Source organism: Tachypleus tridentatus, unplaced genomic scaffold, assembly GCF_004210375.1.
Source record: "Tachypleus tridentatus isolate NWPU-2018 unplaced genomic scaffold, ASM421037v1 Hic_cluster_1, whole genome shotgun sequence".
NCBI lineage: Eukaryota > Metazoa > Arthropoda > Merostomata > Xiphosura > Limulidae > Tachypleus > Tachypleus tridentatus.
Window position 1 is genome coordinate 33,402,008 of NW_027467777.1, and position 21,441 is coordinate 33,423,448.

General features: G+C 33.3%; 1 protein-coding gene across 5 annotated transcripts in view; it reads left to right on the forward strand.

Moving 5' to 3' along the window:
- LOC143241837 (high affinity cAMP-specific and IBMX-insensitive 3',5'-cyclic phosphodiesterase 8B-like) overlaps positions 1-21,441 on the forward strand; it is a 134,370-nt gene that overhangs the window by 89,841 nt on the left and 23,088 nt on the right. For all 5 annotated transcript variants that reach the window (XM_076485110.1, XM_076485109.1, XM_076485112.1 and 2 more), the window contains exon 2: positions 4,009-4,069. In XM_076485110.1, the coding sequence (XP_076341225.1) occupies positions 4,009-4,069 (61 nt within the window). The remainder of the gene's footprint in view (positions 1-4,008; positions 4,070-21,441) is intronic.

Consider the following 21,441-nt stretch of genomic DNA (forward strand, 5'->3'; position numbering starts at 1 on the left):
TTAGTGTTATCTACGCTAGTGGTGTCCTTATCTTGTATATTCCTAGGTATATTTAGTGTTATCTACGCTAGTGGTGTCCTTATCTTGTATATTCCTGGGTATATTTAGTGTTATCTACGCTAGTGGTGTCCTTATCTTGTATATTCCTTGCTATGTTTAGTGTTATCTACTGTAGTGGTGTCCTTATCTTGTATATTCCTGACTATGTTTAGTGTTATCTACTGTAGTGGTGTCCTTATCTTGTATATTCCTTGCTATGTTTAGTGTTATCTACTGTAGTGGTGTCCTTATCTTGTATATTCCTTGCTATGTTTAGTGTTATCTACGCTAGTGGTGTCCTTATCTTGTATATTCCTTGCTATGTTTAGTGTTATCTACTGTAGTGGTGTCCTTATCTTGTATATTCCTTGCTATGTTTAGTGTTATCTACGCTAGTGGTGTCCTTATCTTGTATATTCCTGGGTATATTTAGTGTTATCTACTGTAGTGGTGTCCTTATCTTGTATATTCCTTGCTATGTTTAGTGTTATCTACTGTAGTGGTGTCCTTATCTTGTATATTCCTTGCTATGTTTAGTGTTATCTACGCTAGTGGTGTCCTTATCTTGTATATTCCTTGCTATGTTTAGTGTTATCTACTGTAGTGGTGTCCTTATCTTGTATATTCCTTGCTATGTTTAGTGTTATCTACGCTAGTGGTGTCCTTATCTTGTATATTCCTGGGTATATTTAGTGTTATCTACTGTAGTGGTGTCCTTATCTTGTATATTCCTTGCTATGTTTAGTGTTATCTACTGTAGTGGTGTCCTTATCTTGTATATTCCTGACTATGTTTAGTGTTATCTACTGTAGTGTTGTCCTTATCTTGTATATTCCTTGCTATGTTTAGTGTTATCTACTGTAGTGGTGTCCTTATCTTGTATATTCCTTGCTATGTTTAGTGTTATCTACGCTAGTGGTGTCCTTATCTTGTATATTCCTTGCTATGTTTAGTGTTATCTACGCTAGTGGTGTCCTTATCTTGTATATTCCTGGGTATATTTAGTGTTATCTACTGTAGTGGTGTCCTTATCTTGTATATTCCTTGCTATGTTTAGTGTTATCTACTGTAGTGGTGTCCTTATCTTGTATATTCCTGACTATGTTTAGTGTTATCTACTGTAGTGGTGTCCTTATCTTGTATATTCCTTGCTATGTTTAGTGTTATCTACTGTAGTGGTGTCCTTATCTTGTATATTCCTTGCTATGTTTAGTGTTATCTACGCTAGTGGTGTCCTTATCTTGTATATTCCTGCGTATATTTAGTGTTATCTACTGTAGTGGTGTCCTTATCTTGTATATTCCTTGCTATGTTTAGTGTTATCTACTGTAGTGGTGTCCTTATCTTGTATATTCCTGACTATGTTTAGTGTTATCTACTGTAGTGGTGTCCTTATCTTGTATATTCCTTGCTATGTTTAGTGTTATCTACTGTAGTGGTGTCCTTATCTTGTATATTCCTTGCTATGTTTAGTGTTATCTACGCTAGTGGTGTCCTTATCTTGTATATTCCTTGCTATGTTTAGTGTTATCTACTGTAGTGGTGTCCTTATCTTGTATATTCCTTGCTATGTTTAGTGTTATCTACTGTAGTGGTGTCCTTATCTTGTATATTCCTGGGTATATTTAGTGTTATCTACTGTAGTGGTGTCCTTATCTTGTATATTCCTTGCTATGTTTAGTGTTATCTACGCTAGTGGTGCCCTTATCTTGTATATTCCTTGCTATGTTTAGTGTTATCTACTGTAGTGGTGTCCTTATCTTGTATATTCCTTGCTATGTTTAGTGTTATCTACGCTAGTGGTGTCCTTATCTTGTATATTCCTGGGTATATTTAGTGTTATCTACTGTAGTGGTGTCCTTATCTTGTATATTCCTTGCTATGTTTAGTGTTATCTACTGTAGTGGTGTCCTTATCTTGTATATTCCTGACTATGTTTAGTGTTATCTACTGTAGTGGTGTCCTTATCTTGTATATTCCTTGCTATGTTTAGTGTTATCTACTGTAGTGGTGTCCTTATCTTGTATATTCCTTGCTATGTTTAGTGTTATCTACGCTAGTGGTGTCCTTATCTTGTATATTCCTTGCTATGTTTATTGTTATCTACTGTAGTGGTGTCCTTATCTTGTATATTCCTTGCTATGTTTAGTGTTATCTACTGTAGTGGTGTCCTTATCTTGTATATTCCTTGCTATGTTTAGTGTTATCTACTGTAGTGTTGTCCTTATCTTGTATATTCCTTGCTATGTTTAGTGTTATCTACTGTAGTGGTGTCCTTATCTTGTATATTCCTTGCTATGTTTAGTGTTATCTACGCTAGTGGTGTCCTTATCTTGTATATTCCTAGGTATATTTAGTGTTATCTACTGTAGTGGTGTCCTTATCTTGTATATTCCTGGGTATGTTTAGTGTTATCTACGCTAGTGGTGTCCTTATCTTGTATATTCCTTGCTATGTTTAGTGTTATCTACTGTAGTGGTGTCCTTATCTTGTATATTCCTTGCTATGTTTAGTGTTATCTACTGTAGTGGTGTCCTTATCTTGTATATTCCTTGCTATGTTTAGTGTTATCTACGCTAGTGGTGTGTCCTTATCTTGTATATTGCTAGGTATATTTAGTGTTATCTACGCTAGTGGTGTCCTTATCTTGTATATTCCTTGCTATGTTTAGTGTTATCTACTGTAGTGTTGTCCTTATCTTGTATATTCCTTGCTATGTTTAGTGTTATCTACTGTAGTGGTGTCCTTATCTTGTATATTCCTTGCTATGTTTAGTGTTATCTACGCTAGTGGTGTCCTTATCTTGTATATTCCTAGGTATATTTAGTGTTATCTACGCTAGTGGTGTCCTTATCTTGTATATTCCTAGGTATATTTAGTGTTATCTACGCTAGTGGTGTCCTTATATTGTATATTCCTAGGTATATTTAGTGTTATCTACGCTAGTGGTGTCCTTATCTTGTATATTCCTAGGTATATTTAGTGTTATCTACGCTAGTGGTGTCCTTATCTTGTATATTTTTAGGTATATTTAGTGTTATCTACGCTAGTGGTGTCCTTATCTTGTATATTCCTGGGTATATTTAGTGTTATCTACGCTAGTGGTGTCCTTATCTTGTATATTCCTTGCTATGTTTAGTGTTATCTACTGTAGTGGTGTCCTTATCTTGTATATTCCTTGCTATGTTTAGTGTTATCTACGCTAGTGGTGTCCTTATCTTGTATATTACTAGGTATATTTAGTGTTATCTACGCTAGTGGTGTCCTTATCTTGTATATTCCTTGGTATATTTAGTGTTATCTACGCTAGTGGTGTCCTTATCTTGTATATTCCTAGGTATATTTAGTGTTATCTACGCTAGTGGTGTCCTTATCTTGTATATTCCTAGGTATATTTAGTGTTATCTACTCTAGTGGTGTCCTTATCTTGTATATTCCTGGGTATATTTAGTGTTATCTACGCTAGTGGTGTCCTTATCTTGTATATTCCTTGCTATGTTTAGTGTTATCTACTGTAGTGGTGTCCTTATCTTGTATATTCCTTGCTATGTTTAGTGTTATCTACGCTAGTGGTGTCCTTATCTTGTATATTCCTAGGTATATTTAGTGTTATCTACGCTAGTGGTGTCCTTATCTTGTATATTCCTAGGTATATTTAGTGTTATCTACGCTAGTGGTGTCCTTATCTTGTATATTCCTGGGTATATTTAGTGTTATCTACGCTAGTGGTGTCCTTATCTTGTATATTCCTGGGTATGTTTAGTGTTATCTACTGTAGTGGTGTCCTTATCTTGTATATTCCTGGGTATGTTTAGTGTTATTTATTAACAAACATTTTAAAGTTGTATCATCAGCTCTGCACTAGCTCACATCAATTGGTTTTATTATTATATGTGTGAAGCAGAACAAGTGTATTTATGTTTATGTACAGTTTCATGATAAGAACATTGTTTTTGTTGTTGTTTTCAGGAAAAAACTAAAGTCACTGTGGGAAGGAGAGATGATGGAACACTGTGTATTGAAGTAACTGGTAAGTACACATTATATAGATATCAGATATTCACGTGTCTGTCGCAGGATATTTGTGGTGTTATGTTCATGTTATTTGTTGGTGTTCAAGTACAGTTTGGTTTTCCTAAAGACGTATACGTTTCTCTATCGAACTTTGGTCGAGCCACGAATAAATATACATGCCTGTCTCTTAGTTTGTTTGTCCAACTAATTATTATTAGTTAATATTAGTTAATACAATCAACTACATTCTTTATGACTGACGATGAAATATGAAATATTAATATCATGATCAGTTGAGATTATGACAAGTTAAATTGAAAATATCAACTTACAGACACGTGACGCTGAGAATGGTCACCTTAGAGACAAGTTATACTATGAAAGGTCAACTTACAGACACGTGACACTGAGAATGGTCACCTTAGAGATAAGTAATACTAAGAAAAGTCAACTTACAAACACGTAACACAGAGAATGGTCACCTTAGAGACAAGTAATACTAAGAAAGGTCAATTTACAGACACGTGACAATGAGAATGATCACCTTAGAGACAAGTTATACTAAGAAAGGTCAACTTACAGACACGTGACACTGAGAATGGTCACCTTAGAGTACCACATCTAGTCTGATACAGATAACCTTGTAGCTTTGTACCAATAAACATTGAATACCTACCTACCTACCAACGTTGTTATACCTATACTGTACCACATCTTGTCTGACACAGATAATCTTGTAGCTTTGTACCAATAAACATTGAATACCTACCTACCTACCAACGTTGTTCTACCTATACTGTACCACATCTTGTCTGGCACAGATAACCTTGTAGCTTTGTGCCAATAAACATTGAATACCTACCTACCAACGTTGTTCTACCTATACTGTACCACATCTTGTCTGGCACAGATAGTCTTGTAGCTTTGTACCAATAAACATTGAATTCCTACCTACCTACCAACGTTGTTCTACCTATACTGTACTACATCTCGTCTGGCACAGATAATTTTGTAGCTTTGTGTCAATAAACATTGAATACCTACCTACCTACCAACGTTGTTCTACCTATACTGTACCACATCTTGTCTGGCACAGATAACCTTGTAGCTTTGTGCCAATAAACATTGAATACCTACCTACCTACCAACGTTGTTCTACCTATACTGTACCACATCTTGTCTGACACAGATAACCTTGTAGCTTTGTACCAATAAACATTGAATACCTACCTACCTACCAACGTTGTTCTACCTATACTGTACCACATCTTGTCTGACAGAGATAGCCTTGTAGCTTTGTACCAATAAACATTGAATACCTACCTACCTACCAACGTTGTTCTACCTATACTGTACTACATCTTGTCTGGCACAGATAACTTTGTAGCTTTGTGCCAATAAACATTGAATACCTACCTACCTACCAACGTTGTTCTACCTATACTGTACCACATCTTGTCTGGCACAGATAACTTTGTAGCTTTGTGCCAATAAACATTGAATACCTACCTACCTACCAACGTTGTTCTACCTATACTGTACCACATCTTGTCTGGCACAGATAACCTTGTAGCTTTGTGCCAATAAACATTGAATACCTACCTACCTACCAACGTTGTTCTACCTATACTGTACTACATCTTGTCTGGCACAGATAACTTTGTAGCTTTGTGCCAATAAACATTGAATACCTACCTACCTACCTACCAACGTTGTTCTACCTATACTGTACCACATCTTGTCTGGCACAGATAACTTTGTAGCTTTGTGCCAATAAACATTGAATACCTACCTAGCTACCAACGTTGTTCTACCTATACTGTACCACATCTTGTCTGACACAGATAACCTTGTAGCTTTGTACCAATAAACATTGAATACCTACCTACCTACCAACGTTGTTCTACCTATACTGTACCGCATCTTGTCTGACACAGATAACCTTGTAGCTTTGTGCCAATAAACATTGAATACCTACCTAGCTACCAACGTTGTTCTACCTATACTGTACCACATCTTGTCTGACACAGATAATTTTGTAGCTTTGTGCCAATAAACATTGAATACCTACCTAGCTACCAACGTTGTTCTACCTATACTGTACCACATCTTGTCTGACAGAGATAGCCTTGTAGCAATAAACATTGAATACCTACCAACGTTGTTCGGCTACTATTCCACAGATCTTTTCATATTTTCACACACATTGTGGTACTGTATTAAGGTCTATCATAACGTTAGATTACACACTGTGTATTACACTAATTCAAACAGTTTTCAAACCTTTAGCTCCAAGTGGAAATAATTATAACTGTTATCACTGTATTTGAACGTTTCGTTTATACATGATACACCAGTACTGAAGAGTTGAATATTTCGTTTATATGTGATAAACCACTACTAAAGAGTTTAACGTTTTGTTTATACGTGATAAATCAGTACTAAAGAGTTTAACGTTTCTTTTATGTGTGATAAACCACAACTGAAGAGTTGAACGTTACGTATATATGTGATAAACCACTACTGAAGTGTTGAACGTTTCATTTATGCATAACACACTACTAGTGAATACTTCAACGCTTCGTTTGTACATAATGCACCACCACTGAAGGGTTGACACATTAAAGTATCTCGTCTCTGACGAACAATCCGAGACGTGAAGGACAATCTCTGGCGCAGTCTGGCCTCAACCCCCCAATCCCAACATACAAGTATCAGGAGACAAGTTAAAAAAAACCGTTCAAATACTGACAACAATAATAACTGCATTATGACTCGTCTCTCATCAACTGGATTTCCTGGAAGATCTTTTCCCATCTATTGGGTTTCCTGGAAGGTTTTATCTCATCTAATGGATTTCCTGGAAGGTTTTATCTCATCTAATAGGTTTCCTGGAAGGTTTCATCTCACCTAATAGGTTTCTTGAAAGGTTTTATCTCACCTAATAGGTTTCTTGAAAGGTTTTATCTCATCTAATAGGTTTCCTGGAAGGTTTCATCTCATCTAATAGGTTTCTTGGAAGGTTTCATCTCATCTAATAGGTTTCCTGGAAGGTTTCATCTCATCTAATAGGTTTCCTGGAAGGTTTTATCTCATCTAATGGATTTCCTGGAAGGTTTTATCTCATCTAATAGGTTTCCTGGAAGGTTTCATCTCACCTAATAGGTTTCTTGAAAGGTTTTATCTCACCTAATAGGTTTCTTGAAAGGTTTTATCTCATCTAATAGGTTTCCTGGAAGGTTTCATCTCATCTAATAGGTTTCTTGGAAAGTTTCATCTCATCTAATAGGTTTCCTGGAGGGTTTCTTGCTTCGTTATTCACCCAAATAATTTTGATATCACTGCCCTAACAAGAACAATGTTTACCATAACTAGGACAGTGTTTGATCTGACTAGGACAGTATTTACCATAACTAGAACAGTGTTTGATCTGACTAGGACAGTGTTTACCATAACTAGAACAGTGTTTGATCTGACTTGGACAGTGTTTACCATAACTAGAACAGTGTTTGATCTGACTTGGACAGTGTTTACCATAACTAGAACAGTGTTTGATCTGACTTGGACAGTGTTTGCCATAACTAGGACAGTGTTTGATCTGACTTGGACAGTGTTTACCATAACTAGGACAGTGTTTGATCTGACTTAGACAGTGTTTGCCATAACTAGAACAGTGTTTATCTGACTAGGACAATGTTTACCATAACTAGGACAGTGTTTCATTTGACTAGGACAGTGTTTACCATAACTAGGACAGTGTTTGATATGACTTAGACAGTGTTTGCCATAACTAGGACAGTGTTTGATCTGACTAGGACAATGTTTACCATAACTAGGACAGTGTTTGATCTGACTTGGACAGTGTTTACCATAACTAGAACGGTGTTTGATCTGATTTGGACAGTGTTTGCCATAACTAGGACAGTGTTTGATCTGACTTGGACAGTGTTTGCCATAACTAGGACAGTGTTTGATCTGACTAGGACAATGTTTACCATAACTAGGACAGTGTTTGATCTGACTTGGACAGTGTTTACCATAACTAGAACGGTGTTTGATCTGATTTGGACAGTGTTTGCCATAACTAGGACAGTGTTTGATCTGACTTGGACAGTGTTTTCTCTGGTTAGAACAGTTTTTGATCTGATTACAGTGTTGTCTCTGATTAGGACAATGTTTCATCTCACTAGGACGTTGTTTACCAACACAAAGCTCTCCTGATTAGCTTGAGTTTCACTATAACCATAATAACAACATTACCAATAGTTTGAAACAATTTTGGTACATGAAAATTTACACTTACTATTTAGAAAGTTTGTGACTATAAGTTATGTCGTTTTTAGTAGAATCACCTGCAACGTTTTCTATTAAACCAATTACGTTTACTGAATTTTAGACATTAACGTTAACCGTTGCCTTCCGCCTGTTCTGACAACATGGCTGTCTTTTACAAATTATATTGGAAAATTAATTAAGTCAACCCTCCAGGAGTTCTATCGAATAGTTCGATTACTCGACTCCTATGAATTAGCATATTCTCTTGTCCTATGTAGAACATCGTCTCCCAGGTAGTCTTTTCCAAGACAAGAAGGAACTGAAATGCGTTGAGCATATTGATATGACGTATCTGTCTATGGCAAAATGTGTTTTTCAATTTCTAAAGTTCGATAGGCCTAATGAGCTAGTTCCTTTGATATGTTTTGATAGCGTGGAAATTATCTTGTATAGGAATCAAGCTAAGATTATGATAGTCTGAATTATTTTCACAAAAAATTGTAACGACGTAGTGTAAACCATTTATCAAGCTACGAGCATCCAGGTAGGTTGGTTAACACGATAAATGAATGTGGCAGATATATGTGAACTCATTGAAATACATCATGCTAAACCAGTAACAATAGGTGGTAGACCTGTGTATTATATAACCTAATTATGTAATATTGATGTTTATCTCGCTTTCATCTAGATGTTGTCTCCAAGTGGCTATAACCTAAACTTTATCACTACTAATGTAGTCTCCACGTTCTTGACAGGTTGTTATCTGCACATAAAATTCTTCTGTTCTTGTCTGAAGCCCAGAGTGGCTTTTGTTACAGCGAGATTATGGTTACAGTCCTTGACGTATTTATATGTTATATTGACACAGAAGATGTTGTAGTGTGTCACGGTTTGATATATATTGACACAGAAGATGTAGTGTGTCACGGTTTGATATATATTGACACAGAAGATGTTGTAGTGTGTCACGGTTTGATATATATTGACACAGAAGATGTTGTAGTGTGTCACGGTTTGATATATATTGACACAGAAGATGTTGTAGTGTGTCACGGTTTGATATATATTGATACAGAAGATGTTGTAGTGTGTCACGGTTTGATATATATTGACACAGAAGATGTTGTAGTGTGTCACGGTTTGATATATATTGACACAGAAGATGTTGTAGTGTGTCACGGTTGAATATATATTGACACTGTTCTAGTCTTCTACTAGCTGTGATGTTGACAGTCTTATAACCTTCAACTGACCATGATGTGGACATTGTTAACAATCTTACCTTCAACTGACTATGATGTGGACATTGTTAACAATCTTACCTTCAAATGACTATGACGTGGACATTGTTAACAATCTTACCTTCAACTGACTATGATGTGGACATTGTTAACAATCTTACCTTCAACTGACTATGATGTGAACATTGTTAACAATCTTACCTTCAACTGACTATGATGTGGACATTGTTAACAATCTTACCTTCAACTGACTATGATGTGGACATTGTTAACAATCTTACCTTCATCTGACTATGATGTGGACATTGTTAACAATCTTACCTTTATCTGGCTACGATGTGGACATTGTTAACAATCTTACCTTCAACTATGATGTGGACATTGTTAACAATCTTACCTTCATCTGACTATGATGTGGACATTGTTAACAATCTTACCTTCATCTGGCTACGATGTGGACATTGTTAACAATCTTACCTTCAACTATGATGTGGACATTTTTAACAATCTTACCTTCATCTGGCTATGACGTGGACATTGTTAACAATCTTACTTTCATCTGGCTATGATGTGGACATTGTTAACAATCTTACCTTCAACTGACTCTTATGTGGACATTGTTGTCAATCTTACCTTCAACTATGATGTGGACATTGTTAATAATTTTACCTTCAACTGACTTTGATGTGGACATTGTTAAAAATCTTACTTTCAACTGACTATGATGTGGACATTGTTGTCAATCTTACCTTCATCTGACTGTGATGTGGACATTGTTGTCAATCTTACCTTCATCTGACTGTGATGTGGACATTGTTAACAATCTTAACTTCAACTGACTATGATGTGGACATTGTTAACAATCTTACCTTCAACTGACTATGATGTGGACATTGTTAACAAACTTACCTTGAACTGACTATGATGTGGACATTGTTGTCAATCTTACCTTCATCTGACTGTGATGTGGACATTGTTGTCAATCTTACCTTCATCTGACTGTGATGTGGACATTGTTGTCAATCTTACCTTCATCTGACTGTGATGTGGACATTGTTAACAATCTTACCTTCAACTGACTATGATGTGGACATTGTTAACAATCTTACCTTCAACTGACTATGATGTGGACATTGTTAACAAACTTACCTTGAACTGACTATGATGTGGACATTGTTGTCAATCTTACCTTCAACTATGATGTGGACATTGTTAACAATCTTACCTTCAACTGACTATGATGTGGACATTGTTAACAATCTTACCTTCAACTGACTATGACGTGGACATTGTTAACAATCTTACCTTCAACTGACTATGATGTGGACATTGTTAACAATCTTACCTTCAACTGACTATGATGTGAACATTGTTAACAATCTTACCTTCAACTGACTATGATGTGGACATTGTTAACAATCTTACCTTCAACTGACTATGATGTGGACATTGTTAACAATCTTACCTTCATCTGGCTATGACGTGGACATTGTTGACAATCTTACCTTCAACTGACCATGATGTGGACATTGTTAACAATCTTACCTTCAACTGACCATGATGTGGACATTGTTAACAATCTTACCTTCATCTATGATGTGGACATTGTTAACAATCTTACCTTCAACTGACTATGATGTGGACATTGTTGTCATTCTTACCTTCAACTGACTATGATGTGGACATTGTTGTCAATCTTACCTTCACCTGACTGTGATCTGGACATTGTTGTCAATCTTACCTTCATCTGACTGTGATGTGGACATTGTTAACAATCTTACCTTCAACTGACTATGATGTGGACATTGTTAACAATCTTACCTTCAACTGACTATGATGTGGACATTGTTAACAAACTTACCTTGAACTGACTATGATGTGGACATTGTTGTCAATCTTACCTTCAACTATGATGTGGACATTGTTAACAATCTTACCTTCAACTGACTATGATGTGGACATTGTTAACAATCTTACCTTCATCTGGCTATGACGTAGACATTGTTAACAATCTTACCTTCATCTGCCTATGATGTGGACATTGTTAACAATCTTACCTTTATCTGGCTACGATGTGGACATTGTTAACAATCTTACCTTCAACTATGATGTGGACATTTTTAACAATCTTACCTTCAACTGGCTATGACGTGGACATTGTTAACAATCTTACCTTCATCTGACTATGATGTGGACATTGTTAACAATCTTACCTTCATCTGGCTACGATGTGGACATTGTTAACAATCTTACCTTCAACTATGATGTGGACATTTTTAACAATCTTACCTTTATCTGGCTATGACGTGGACATTGTTATCAATCTTACTTTCATCTGGGTATGATGTGGACATTGTTAACAATCTTACCTTCAACTGACTCTGATGTGGACATTGTTGTCAATCTTACCTTCAACTATGATGTGGACATTGTTAACAATTTTACCTTCAACTGACTTTGATGTGGACATTGTTAAAAATCTTACTTTCAACTGACTATGATGTGGACATTGTTGTCAATCTTACCTTCATCTGACTGTGATGTGGACATTGTTGTCAATATTACCTTCAACTGACTATGATGTGGACATTGTTGTCATTCTTACCTTCAACTGACTATGATGTGGACATTGTTGTCAATCTTACCTTCATCTGACTGTGATCTGGACATTGTTGTCAATCTTACCTTCATCTGACTGTGATGTGGACATTGTTAACAATCTTACCTTCAACTGACAATGATGTGGACATTGTTAACAATCTTACCTTCAACTGACTATGATGTGGACATTGTTAACAAACTTACCTTGAACTGACTATGATGTGGACATTGTTGTCAATCTTACCTTCAACTATGATGTGGACATTGTTAACAATCTTACCTTCAACTGACTATGATGTGGACATTGTTAACAATCTTACCTTCATCTGGCTATGACGTAGACATTGTTAACAATCTTACCTTCATCTGCCTATGATGTGGACATTGTTAACAATCTTACCTTTATCTGGCTACGATGTGGACATTGTTAACAATCTTACCTTCAACTATGATGTGGACATTTTTAACAATCTTACCTTCAACTGGCTATGACGTGGACATTGTTAACAATCTTACCTTCATCTGACTATGATGTGGACATTGTTAACAATCTTACCTTCATCTGGCTACGATGTGGACATTGTTAACAATCTTACCTTCAACTATGATGTGGACATTTTAACAATCTTACCTTTATCTGGCTATGACGTGGACATTGTTATCAATCTTACTTTCATCTGGGTATGATGTGGACATTGTTAACAATCTTACCTTCAACTGACACTGATGTGGACATTGTTGTCAATCTTACCTTCAACTATGATGTGGACATTGTTAACAATTTTACCTTCAACTGACTTTGATGTGGACATTGTTAAAAATCTTACTTTCAACTGACTATGATGTGGACATTGTTGTCAATCTTACCTTCATCTGACTGTGATGTGGACATTGTTGTCAATCTTACCTTCATCTGACTGTGATGTGGACATTGTTAACAATCTTACCTTCAACTGACTATGATGTGGACATTGTTAACAATCTTACCTTCAACTGACTATGATGTGGACATTGTTAACAAACTTACCTTGAACTGACTATGATGTGGACATTGTTGTCAATCTTACCTTCAACTATGATGTGGACATTGTTAACAATCTTACCTTCAACTGACTATGATGTGGACATTGTTAACAATCTTACCTTCAACTGACTATGATGTGGAAATTGTTGTCAATCTTACCTTCAACTATGATGTGGACATTGTTAACAATCTTACCTTCAACTGACTATGATGTGGAAATTGTTGTCAATCTTACCTTCAACTATGATGTGGACATTGTTGTCAATCTTACCTTCAACTGACTATGATGTGGACATTGTTAACAATCTTACCTTCAACTGACTATGACGTGGGCATTGTTAACAATCTTACCTTCAACTGACTATGATGTGGACATTGTTAACAATCTTACCTTCAACTGACTATGATGTGAACATTGTTAACAATCTTACCTTCAATTGACTATGATGTGGACATTGTTAACAATCTTACCTTCAACTGACTATGATGTGGACATTGTTAACAATCTTACCTTCATCTGGCTATGACGTGGACATTGTTGACAATCTTACCTTCAACTGACCATGATGTGGACATTGTTAACAATCTTACCTTCAACTATGATGTGGACATTGTTAACAATCTTACCTTCAACTGAATATGATGTGGACATTGTTAACAATCTTACCTTCAACTATGATGTGGACATTGTTAACAATATGTTTTCTTTTTTCTTACAGTTTTTAGTCTAAAAACTAACAAGGAACTGGACAGGATCTATATAATAAATACGTGGTTAACATTAGATGAGAAATCTTCAGTGATGATATGGTATTCATAGAAACTCTATAAGTGTTTATCAGTGCCAGACGTTGTCGAATATTTTCTAATTGTGGTTAAAGATGTCTCTCTACTTGACAGCATGGTATTATTAAACAACATAACTCAATCTCTATAGCTGTTACAAGTAGTCACATCGAGTCAATATTAGATTTTATTCTTTTTTTTATAAATCAGATTAATAATAATTATTACTGTTTCTAACCACGGATAATAATTATTATTGTTTTTAACCAGGAATAATCATTGTTACTGTTTTTTAACCACGGATAATAATTATTACTGTTTTCTAACAACGTATTATCATTGTTACATTTTTTTAACCACCGACATAATCATTACTGCTTTCTCACCACGGATAATAATAATTTCTGTTTTTTAACCACGGATAATCATTGTTACTGTTTTTTAACCACGGATAATAATTATTACTCTTTTCTAACGACCGATAATTATTGTTACTCTTTTTTATTAACCACGGATATAATTGTACTATTTTCTAACCACGTATAATAATTATTACTGTTTTCTAACAACGGATAATAATTATTACTCTTTTCTAACAACGGATAATAATTATTACTCTTTTCTAACGACCGATAATTATTGTTACTCTTTTTTATTAACCACGGATATAATCGTTACTGTTTTCTAACCACGGATAATAACTGTTACTGTTTTGTAACCACGGATAAAAATTGTTACTTTTTTCTAACCACGGATAAACATCATTGCTGTTTTCTAACCACGGATAATAATCGTTACTGTTTTCCATCCACGGATAATCATTGTTACTGTTTTCTAACCACGGATAATAATAATTACTGTTTTCTAACCACGGATAATAATTATTAGTGTTTTTAATTACGGATAATAATTATTATTATTGGTTTCTAACTACGTATAATAATTATTACTGTTTTTTAACCACGGATAATCATTTTTACTCTTTTTTATCCACGGTTAATCATTGTTACTGTTTTCTATCAACGGATTATCATTGTTACTGTTTTCTAACCACGGATAATAATTATTACTGTTTTCTAACCACCGTTAATCATTGTTGCTGTTTTCTTACCACGGATAATAATTGTTAGTGTTTTTAACCAGGAATAATCATTGTTACTGTTTTTTAACCGCGGATAATAATTGTTACTGTTTTGTAACCACGGATAATCATTCTTACTGTTTTCTAACCACGGATAACAATCATTTCTCTGTTATAACCACGGATAATAATTATTATTGTTTTCTAACCACGGATAATAATTATTACTGTTTTCTAACCACGGTTAATCATTGTTACTGTTTTCTAACCACCGTTAATCATTGTTGCTGTTTTCTTACCACGGATAATAATTGTTAGTGTTTTCTAACCACGGATATTCATTTTTACTGTTTTCTAACCACGGATATTCATTTTTACTGTTTTCTAACCACGGTTAATCATTGTTACTGTTTTCTAACCACCGTTAATCATTGTTGCTGTTTTCTTACCACGGATAATAATTGTTAGTGTTTTCTAACCACGGATAATGATTATTACTGTTTTCCAGCCACGGATAATCACTGTTACTGTTTTCTAACCACGGATAATAGTTGTACTATTTTCTAACCACGGATAATAATCTTTACTCTTTTCTAACCACGTATAATAATTATTACTGTTTTCCAACCGCGGATAATAATTGTTACTGTTTTCTAACCACGGATAATGATTAATACTGTTTTCTAACAACGGATAATAATTATTACTCTTTTCTAACAACGGATAATAATTATTACTCTTTTTTAACGACCGATAATTATTGTTACTCTTTTTTATTAACCACGAATATAATTGTACTATTTTCCAACCACGGATAATAATTATTAGTGTTTTTATTACGTATAATAATTATTACTGTTTTCTAACCGCGGATAATAATTGTTACTGTTTTCTAACCATGGATAATAATTGTTACTGTTTTGTAACCACGGATAAAAATTGTTACTTTTTTCTAACCACGGATAAACATCTTTGCTGTTTTCCAACCACGGATAATAATAATTACTGTTTTCTAACCACGAATTATAATTATTAATATCTTTTAACCACGGATAATAATTATTACTCTTTTCTAACAACGGATAGTAATTATTATTATTGGTTTCTAACTACGGATAATAATTATTACTGTTTTCTAACCACGGTTAATCATTGTTACTGTTTTCTATCAACGGATTATCATTGTTACTGTTTTCTAACCACGGATAATAATAACTACTGTTTTCTAACCACGAATTATAATTATTAATGTCTTTTACCCACGGATATAATCGTTACTGTTTTCTAACCACGGATAATAATTATTAGTGTTTTTATTACGGATAATAATTATTATTATTGGTTTCTAACTACGGATGATAATTATTACTGTTTTTTAACCACGGATAATTATTTTTACTCTTTTTTATCCACGGTTAATCATTGTTACTGTTTTCTAACCACGGATAATAATTATTACTGTTTTCTAACCACCGTTAATCATTGTTGCTGTTTTCTTACCACGGATAATAATTGTTAGTGTTTTTAACCAGGAATACTCATTGTTATTGTTTTTTAACCGCGGATAATAATTGCTACTGTTTTGTAACCACGGATAATGATTAATACTGTTTTCTAACAACGGATAATAATTATTACTCTTTTCTAACCACGGTTAATCATTGTTACTGTTTTCTAACCACCGTTAATCATTGTTGCTGTTTTCTTACCACGGATAATAATTGTTAGTGTTTTCTAACTACGGATAATGATTAATACTGTTTTCTAACAACGGATAATAATTATTACTCTTTTCTAACGACCGATAATTATTGTTACTCTTTTTTATTAACCACGAATATAATTGTACTGTTTTCTAACCACGTATAATAATTATTACTGTTTTCTAACCGCGGATAATAATTGTTACTGTTTTCTAACCATGGATAATAATTGTTACTGTTTTGTAACCACGGATAAAAATTGTTACTTTTTTCTAACCACGGATAAACATCATTGCTGTTTTCTAACCACGGATAATAATCGTTTTTTTTTATCCACGGATAATCATTGTTACTGTTTTCTAACCACGGATAATAATAATTACTGTTTTCTAACCACGAATTATAATTATTAATATCTTTTAACCACGGATATAATCGTTACTGTTTTCTAACCACGGATAATAATTATTAGTGTTTTTAATTACGGATAATAATTATCATTATTGGTTTCTAACTACGGATAATAATTATTACTGTTTTCTAACCACGGATAATCATTTTTACTCTTTTTTATCCACGGTTAATCATTGTTACTGTTTTCTATCAACGGATTATTATTGTTACTGTTTTCTAACCACGAATAATAATAATTACTGTTTTCTAACCACGAATTATAATTATCAATGTCTTTTAACCACGGATATAATCGTTACTGTTTTCTAACCACGGATAATAATTATTAGTGTTTTTAACCACGGATAATAATTATTACTGTTTTCTAACAACAGATGATTATTGTTACTGTTTTTCTAACCACGGAATCTTTGTTACTGTTTTCTAAATACGGCTAATAATTGTTACTGTTTTCTAACCACGGATAATAATTATTACTGTTTTTAACCACGAATAATCATTGTTACTGTTTTCTAACCACCGATAATGATTATAACTGTTTTCTAACCACGGATAATAATTATTACTGTTTTCAAGCGACGGATAATCACTGTTACTGTTTTCTAACCACAGATAATCATTGTTACTGTTTTCTAACCACGCATAATAATTATTACTGTTTTCTAACCAGGGATAATAATTGTTAGTGTTTTCTAACCACGGATAATAATTATTACTGTTTTCTAACCACGGTTAATCATTGTTACTGTTTTTAACCACGAATAATCATTGTTACTGTTTTCTAACCACCGATAATGATTATTACTGTTTTCTAACCACGGATAATAATCGTTACTTTTTTCTAACCACAAATAATCATTGTTACTGTTTTCTAACCACGTATAATAATTATTACTGTTTTCTAACCACGGATAATAATAATTGCTGTTTTCTAACCACGGATAATCATTGTTACTGTTTTCTAACCACGCATAATAATTATTACTGTTTTCTAACCAGGGATAATAATTGTTAGTGTTTTCTAACCACGGATAACAATTTTTATTGTTTTCTATCCACGGATAATAATCGTTACTGTTTTCTAACCTCGGATAATAATTATACTGTTTTTTTAACCACGAATAACAATTGTTACTGTTCTTTAACCACGGATAATCATTGTTACGCTTTTATAACCACTGATAATCATTGTTATTATTTTCTAACCACGAATAAACATTGTTAATGTTTTCTAACCACCGATAATGATTATTACTGTTTTCTAACCACGGATAATAATTATTACTGTTTTAACCATGGATAAAAATCATTACTTTTTCTAACCCCGGATAATAATTATTACTGTTTTTCTAACCACAAATAATAATTGTTACTGTTCTCTAACCACGGATAATCATTGTTACTGTTTTCTAACCACGGATAATAATCGTTACTGTTTTCTAACCACGGATAATAATCGTTACTGTTTTCTAATCACCGATAATCATTGTTACTGTATTCTAATTACGGATAATAATCATACTGTTTTCTAACCACGGATATTGTTTATTACTCTTTTCTTACCACAGATAATCATTGTTACTGTTTTCTAACCACCGATAATGATTATAAGTGTTTTCTAACCACGGATAATAATTATTACTGTTTTCAAGCGACGGATAATCACTGTTACTGTTTTCTAACCACGGATAAAGAAAAGAAACACAATTTGATTTTAGTCATTCTTACATAACAAACTAAATTGTTTCAAACAATACAGTTTTAACTTTGACCTGTGTATTTAATTTTAGTTGTATCGTTAATTTGTTATATTTGTGTTAGAATTACAAAAAATTGTAAAGTTTCCTACCTTAAGTTTCATTATACAAATCTATGGCTGGCGAAAATACGAGAGGAAAGATGTGGTAATTAAATTAAACGTATTTTTGTGCGGGTTACATCATTAGATATGTTCTAACAGCTTTGAGTTTCCCTCAGGAGGCTGAAGTGTATATGGCGTGAACAGATACACTAATGGCGAAAATTAGTTTCTTTGTGGCTAGGCCTGTATCAACAGAAGTGGGTGACGAATGATTAAACCCAACACACTTTTTATAGTTTGTTCTTGGTGTTCGTAATCAGAAGTCATTATTCTCTGGTTAATTCAACCAGAATCACATCACACTTTTACTAACTGTGTTGATAGGAATACATAATGTCTACATCAGGTTATATGATATAGTAATACATAACGTCTACAACAGGTTATATATAATTAAAACTATAATAATACATAGTCTACATCAGGTTATATGATATTAAAATATAGTAATACATAATGTCTCCATCAGGTTATATAATATTAAAAATATAGTAATACATTATGTCTGCATCAGGTTATATAATATTACAAAATATAGTAACATATAATGTCTACATCAGGTTATATAATATCACAAAATATAGTAACACATAATGTCTACATCAGGTTATATAATAATACAAAATATAGTAACATATAATGTCTACATCAGGTTATATAATATTACAAAATATAGTAACACATAATGTCTACATCAGGTTATATAATATTACAAAATATAGTAACATATAATGTCTAATCAGGTTATATAATATTACAAAATATAGTAACATATAATGTCTACATCAGGTTATATGATATTAAAAATATAGTAACATATAATGTCTACATCAGGTTATATGATATTAAAAATATAGTAACACAGTGTCTTCATCAGGTTATATAATAATAAAAATATAGTAATACATAATGTCTACATTAGGTTATATGATATCAAAAATATAGTAACACAGTGTCTTCATCAGGTTATATAATAATAAAAATATAGTAATACATAATGTCTACATTAGGTTATATGATATCAAAAATATAGTAACACAGTGTCTTCGTCAGGTTATATAATATTAAAACTGTAATAATACATAGTCTCCATCAGGTTATATAATATTAAAACTATAATAATACATAGTCTATATCAAGTTAAATAATATTAAAAATTTTAACGAAAAAAAAGGTTTGTAAGTTGTAGCCTTCAGGATCAACTGTTCATATAGAGTAGAAATGACTGCCTAGTATGACACTACACGAACGTATGGCAAACATATAGTGTTGTGGTTGATTTTATACACAACTAGTTATTTTGATGTGGTCCAAATTCTGCCAAATGTGTAAGCTTTAAGGGTAAATTAATTGTGATATATAGCTTCACAGAACTATCTCTCAAAATAACTTATATTATGAATGTTTCGTACGGTTTATTAGATTGTGTGTTATAACTACTGTATGAACTAATACTAACATAATTATCACAAAGCTAAAGAAAGTCATTAATTTGAAATGTAATTGTAGGGAGATCGATTAATTTTAGACCAGTTGTTTAATATCTAGAAGAAGTTAGATTTAACGAGTTAATTAATTAATAATTAATAATAACTTTATGTTGTCTTCTGTAGAATGTGCTCAACAAAGATTCTTGTTGATTCTAATGTGGTCTCAAATACAATAAAAGTACAAAGAGAAATAATTAGTAACGCGTGTTTAAAAACGTCTAAAATTCAAGACAACCTCACACTAGTAACCAACCTAAAATACACCTTTCATCTCCAGCTTGCCCTCAAACTTCTTGAATCGAGAATAATCCAGATTTGCTGGAATTTTAATGAAAGTGTTTGACCTTCATTGTGACCTTATTCTTTCAGTTACGTTCACCAGAATTTATTCATTTGTCTTGGGAAACAATTACCCCTGAGTGAAACGGAAGTGACGTCACTGCAGCCACGAAGATTTAATTAATTTATTTTTATTTTTTTCTAGAATATTGAAAAACTCGTTTATGACGTCATTGAAACGTTCGATATGATTATTGGCGTGTTTTTTTATTCTGCACAAAGCTACACAAGGGGCCGTGATGTACTTTGCCCGTCGCAGGTATCAAAACCTGGTTTCTAGCACTGTAAGTCCGCAGGTATTCCGCTGGCGGGCAAAACGCACAAAATAAATAGAAGAAATACATCGATATTACTGGGGTTTTTGTATTGGTATTTTTATTCAGACATACAAAGTGTAATACGTTCGTTATCAAGTTATCTGTTTTAAACTCCTGAAAAGGAAAATATGAACTTAAAGGGATACTTATCGTATTTTTCCTAAAGTTTTATTTTAATTGCGATCAACAGTAGATAGATTTAGAATGTGTATTTTAAAGTTTAAAATGGAAAAAAAACACGTACTATTTGAGA